General features: G+C 33.3%; 2 protein-coding genes across 4 annotated transcripts; both read right to left on the bottom strand.

Annotated features, from left to right (window-relative positions):
* Window positions 1-653: 653 nt before the first annotated feature.
* Window positions 654-3,185, bottom strand: LOC107481244 (single-stranded DNA-binding protein WHY1, chloroplastic). 3 transcript variants are annotated; one of them, XM_016101482.3, is made up of 7 exons: window positions 2,892-3,185; window positions 2,676-2,776; window positions 2,498-2,590; window positions 2,268-2,362; window positions 2,022-2,095; window positions 1,664-1,752; window positions 654-1,082 (listed from the first exon to the last, which is right to left on the bottom strand). In XM_016101482.3, the coding sequence occupies exons 1-7, from the start codon at window positions 3,097-3,099 to the stop codon at window positions 960-962; spliced, it is 783 nt and encodes a 260-aa protein (XP_015956968.1). In that variant the 5' UTR covers window positions 3,100-3,185; the 3' UTR covers window positions 654-959. The 3 variants fall into 3 exon arrangements, with proteins under 3 accessions (XP_015956968.1, XP_015956967.1, XP_052114601.1); XM_016101481.3 differs by having other exon boundaries at window positions 2,676-2,781; window positions 2,894-3,185; XM_052258641.1 differs by having other exon boundaries at window positions 2,676-2,781; window positions 2,900-3,185.
* A 780-nt stretch (window positions 3,186-3,965) lies between these two features.
* LOC107481167 (SPX domain-containing protein 1-like) lies at window positions 3,966-5,039 on the bottom strand. Its single transcript, XM_016101383.3, has 3 exons — window positions 4,803-5,039; window positions 4,594-4,726; window positions 3,966-4,383 (listed from the first exon to the last, which is right to left on the bottom strand). The coding sequence occupies exons 1-3, from the start codon at window positions 5,037-5,039 to the stop codon at window positions 3,992-3,994; spliced, it is 762 nt and encodes a 253-aa protein (XP_015956869.1). The 3' UTR covers window positions 3,966-3,991.
* Between the last annotated feature and the right edge of the window lie 112 nt (window positions 5,040-5,151).

The following is a 5,151-nucleotide window of genomic DNA, read 5'->3' as shown; positions in this document are numbered from 1 at the left end:
AGAATTGGCAACAAAACTTGAATTTTTGATGCCATGGCTGAGAGCTTTTATTTTATTTTATTGAGAAGAAGAAAAAAAATATATTGTAAAAAGACGCCTTGCCTAGGACTCCTTGTTAATTAACAAGAAGTTAAAAACAAAGCTCCCCATGTTAGAATGAAAGATTTGATATTTATAAGGTAATGAGCAGTAGAAAGCACCATAAACGAGTGTTGTGGATGTCAAATTATTTAGGTTGAGATTGGTGCAAATTTGGCAGAGGCCTAACAAAGTGCCTAAAAGAAAGGGTTATCTTTTTGTCAAATGCATGATTTTGAGGTTATTAGTGTTTTAACTTTTAAGGATTAATATTTTGCTATTTTGCTCCTTTCCCTCTATCATCTCTTGCTTGACTGAAATCTTTCAATCCAACTTAGAACTTTATTTTGCTATTTTTTCCAAACACTTTTCAAGTCTTTCTTTTTTTAAACTTGCTTGAGCCTTGAGAGATCTGTTTTTCTTTAATTAGAGTTTGAACCTATAAAATTGCAAAAAGTAATAACCTATAATAGGTTTTTTGGAGTAATAAAACAACTAAGTTTCTAAAGAATTGTGTAATGCGAGAAAAAATAAAATAAAATAAATCATTAAAAAATGAATAAGAAGAATAAAAATAAAAATAAAATCTTTCAAATTCGCTATCTTTTTTGGAAATTCCTTTTCAAGCCCAATTGCACTAGTATTTGATTCAAGTGATTAGAGCAATTTATAAACACGTTTGAGCAATCTCTTCATTGTACACACTAGTCATAAGACATACAAGTATACTACAAAGGAAAACAAGTGATCCCAACACTACCATCTCAAAATTCCTAAAACCATTATCAGCTAACAGGGCAAAGCGAAAGTGAATTTAACCCATTTCAAAGTTGAGAGAAGGCTCAAATAGGTGGTGCTATGCAATGGCAGAAAGCTGATGATCACAGTCTATTCCATTCATAGTCTCCTCCATATGTAGGGTTTGCATTATTCGCTCCTCTCGAATCCTCTGGCTTTATCGAGTTCGCAAAGGTGTGCCAACCGAGAAGGTATGGCATAATAAACTGTAGTGATAACCAAAAACAAGAGTAAGTGAAATAATAGCAAGGTTGTATGCAAAGAAGTCAAATTACATTTAAGCAAGCAGGAACCATGTTGTGTTGTAGACAAGTCCTTGTTTTTAAGGCTTAAGAAAGTATATTATCATAATGAATAACATATTGAGGTCAACTCGCCAATGAACTCTTAAGCTATTCAAATATTTGGATTCTCTTTGAGTGACAGGCAGCAAAAATCTTTTTAAGATTTGGTGCCTTCTTAAAGCATAACACGTACTCCTTGTTTGGACAGACAAAAGGAACATAGAAATATTCCAGACCAAGGACGTGTTTGGTTTGGGAGTAAAAAACCAAAAGATGGGGCTGAAATTTTCATGGATGGGCTCCATATGTACAGCCAAGAACATGCCGTAAAAAGGTAGAGCTACTATTACTATCGATGCAAAGCAGTTTCATATATAAGTCAGATATTGAGTGCTAAAATTCTTATATGGTAATCAGTCATTTCAGCTGCCATAGGTTTCCAACTGGATTATAATAGAATTTAGCAATGCAAATTTTGGCTTGAGAGAGAGAGAGAGAGATACATTGAAAATTGAGCTCAAAACTGTTAACTCTGCTCTTGAGACAGGGATGTAGATGTTTTCATCGACATTCACAATCCTGTTTTGAACACCTTCAAAAATAGCATAACGAAGTCAGAATCGGAGCAAACATAACTGCATATCACTTCATTATAATTTTATATTGCGTGCATCAACATAAAAATGGTAATATATGATATTCTTTAGATAACTACACTAAAGACTGATCACCGTCAAAATATTCCATTGATCTGTGATATTATCAGCTCTTTGCAAATCGCAACATATGTAATGGACTGACTCAAAATGGCAAGAAAAATTAAATTATACAACAAAGGTTCACAAAAGGAAAGAGGATTACTGAGGTTAAACATGTGACCAGAACCATCTGGAAGAGGATCCACCTTCAAAACTTTTCTGACTTTACCTTCATCACTGCACAATATAAAATTTCAGTCCTTTTTTATTGCCAAACCTATAAATACAGCATGCAATTTTTATCACAAGACAAATCAAACAGTAATTAGTGACATTATAATATGTTAATCCAATTAAAAATTCACATTTTATAATAATTAGAATTCAGAAAAGTACAGCTTAGAAGTACCTTTTGCCCTTCATAGGATCATGGAAGAATTCACAAGACTCCCTTGCGCCAAGGCTGATCACAGTTCCCATTTCGCCCACTGATAAAGAGAACACCTGCAATCAAGCAAACAGGACCAGACATTGTAAACTACAAGAGTAACTCACAAAGTCAACAGAATAATCTATTTTAGTTTCTGAAGTGACAGATATCGTGAAACAGACTCAGCATGTCATTATCCTCAAATTCACCTGCTTTCTAGTCCAATCATACTGGCGCGAAGCAATTGCGGGTGCAAACTGAAGCAGAACATAACCTTCCCTAGATATTTTGAATGCCCCTGACTGCAAAATTTCACCATTATAGTCCACAAAGATTAGAACAGATCCAATGATATAACGACCACCAACACAAAATGAAGTCACATACATCGAGCGGGGCAAATTCCGGAGGCCTAGGAGTGATGGAAAGTGCAGCCTTCCCTTTGTAAATGGAGTGACCAACATAAACCCTAGGTGGCAAAGCTCCACCTGAACACACACAGATACAAACATCAAACCAGAATTAGGGTTTAGGGTTTAGGCTTTGTTTTCTGTCTCAGGAAACAAAAACTGTTTAACTGAAGAAAGGGATAGAAAGAGGTACCTGAAGAAGAAGAAGAAGAAGGTGCGGAGGAGGAGAAGGTTTTCTGGTCGAAGAGGTCGGAGTGGCGGCATGTGATGGAGAAGGGCTTTGGAGTGACAGAAGAAAAAGGAAGGAACTTTGGAGAGAGAAAGGAATGGTTCTGAAGGCAGAGAGAATTGGAAGAAGAAGAAAGTGATGAAGGGATTGAGTGTAGCTTCAACTGCAACATCTTTCACTTCTTCACCTTAGCTCCCTCTCTTCTCCTTTCGCGGCTATTTCAATCTCTTTATCATCTTCATTCTCTAATCAAATAATTTCAACACAATATCTTCTTTAATAAATTTATTCTTTTATTTTAATATTATTTTCAACCTATATTAAATTACAGAAACATAACATTATCCACGTTAACTTACCTAGCCAGCTCAATGAACCTTTTTCTTGTCCTAAATATAATATCTAATACAATGAGACGTGAAGTTGATAGTTAGGAGTCGTTAAATTATTTAATTTATTTAACTAAATTTTTATCTAATGATTCTCAATTATTAACTTAATATAAAGTTGACTGCACCTGAATTTTTACCATCTAATATTTATATTATTATTATTGTGTATATCTTTTAGTTGTTATAATAAAGTAGATGCTATATTATGTGGAAAAGACTCAAAAGAGCATTAATACAAATATTACAACGCACATAAATATAGGGATAAAGGCACGTAAAAAATGTGCAACAAGGTTTAGGGCATGTCGAGTTTTAATTTTTAGACAAATAATAATAATAATAATAATAAGGATTTAAAATACAACTTCGAGTAAGGTTTATACTTTAAATCAAAAATAGATTCTCTCAATTATTAAAAAAAATTAAAAGAGTAAAATATAATTTTTAATCTTTTAATCTTTTAATATATTAACGAAGAAAGATCATATTTTATTTTATCAATTATTTAAAAAAATTGAGGGAATCTATTTTCTTTAAAATCCTTCGATTATTATTATTATTATTTCCAAAATAAAAACTCGCAAACATAGTGAGAGTCAACGGACTCTGATGGATCACTTTGCTGCCATTTTATGATGCAGTGCAGTTATTTGTTTTGAGTTTATTCATCCTCTAAATGCTTGGAGTTGAAGAAGAGCTTCCACTACTCCTAATCTCTCTGAGGGTTTGAAGTGCCATCAGAGTTAATTTGATGAACTCATTCTCCATGTTCTCAATCTTATCAGGAACTTCTTCGGAAACCTCCTGCATCTTTGGGATCTCTCCACTTGTTTCATTGTTCCTATTATTATTATTATTATTTTCACGATCATAGTTCTCATTTGTTGAAAAAGATGGCCCTTCATATAAGGGAAAAAGAATGCTCAGTATTATCTCGCACTCCTTTACCAGCTTATTCACCACATCAATCTTAAAGAATGGTTGGTTCAACACTTGTTGAATGAAAGGCAATCTGTGTAGTGCTCCTGTTCGCTTATCATATTTTTTTATTATCTTCACTAATCCTGCACATACAAACAAATCTCTTATCTGTAATCGCTCTATATTGTATTTAATGTATCCATTCAACATATAAATATGTAAATTTAGATAATATATGTATGAAATTCATAAATGTTAAGTTAAATAAAATAATTTTAGATTATTACTTATAACAAAATAAGTAGTTAAACTAAGTTGTATTAATTAATGCATATGGGATCACGCATATATACCTGTGTAATTGAGCAAGCTATAGTTCTCTAACAAAACCATCTCTCCATGTAGATCCACCATGTCCCTCCCTAATGCCATCAGTTCTGCATCTGAATCCAAATCAATGGCCCTATCAACTCTGTCTTGCAATTCCTGTAATACAAACACCATTAATAGAATGAGTAATAATACAATAATAGAATGAGTAATAATAATAATACATTAATACCTTCCATTTGATGATGTACTCTTCCTCCTTTTCAACAAAGAAAGCGTTGAACTTGTCAATCTCTGCCAGCAAGAGTTGAAGGAAGTGGTTGACATATCTGGGATCCAAAAACAGCAATTGGTCTCTGGGACAAATAATCTTCAAGAGCTTCTTCAATTCCTTATAACACAAGAACTTGTCACGCCACTCAGGCTGGGTTTGCTCCACCAGCTTTCTCAGTTTCTTCATGAAGTGCATCCTTATTAGTTATTATTGTTTATATGATAGAGTAGTTCACTCTAATTTAATTTCCTCAACTAGTAAAGATACATAGTTGCTTCACCTTGTAACTAATAAATATATACACAAC

Source organism: Arachis duranensis, chromosome 3, assembly GCF_000817695.3.
Source record: "Arachis duranensis cultivar V14167 chromosome 3, aradu.V14167.gnm2.J7QH, whole genome shotgun sequence".
Classification (NCBI taxonomy): Eukaryota; Viridiplantae; Streptophyta; class Magnoliopsida; order Fabales; family Fabaceae; genus Arachis; species Arachis duranensis.
This window is presented reverse-complemented; position numbering and strand designations above follow the sequence as displayed.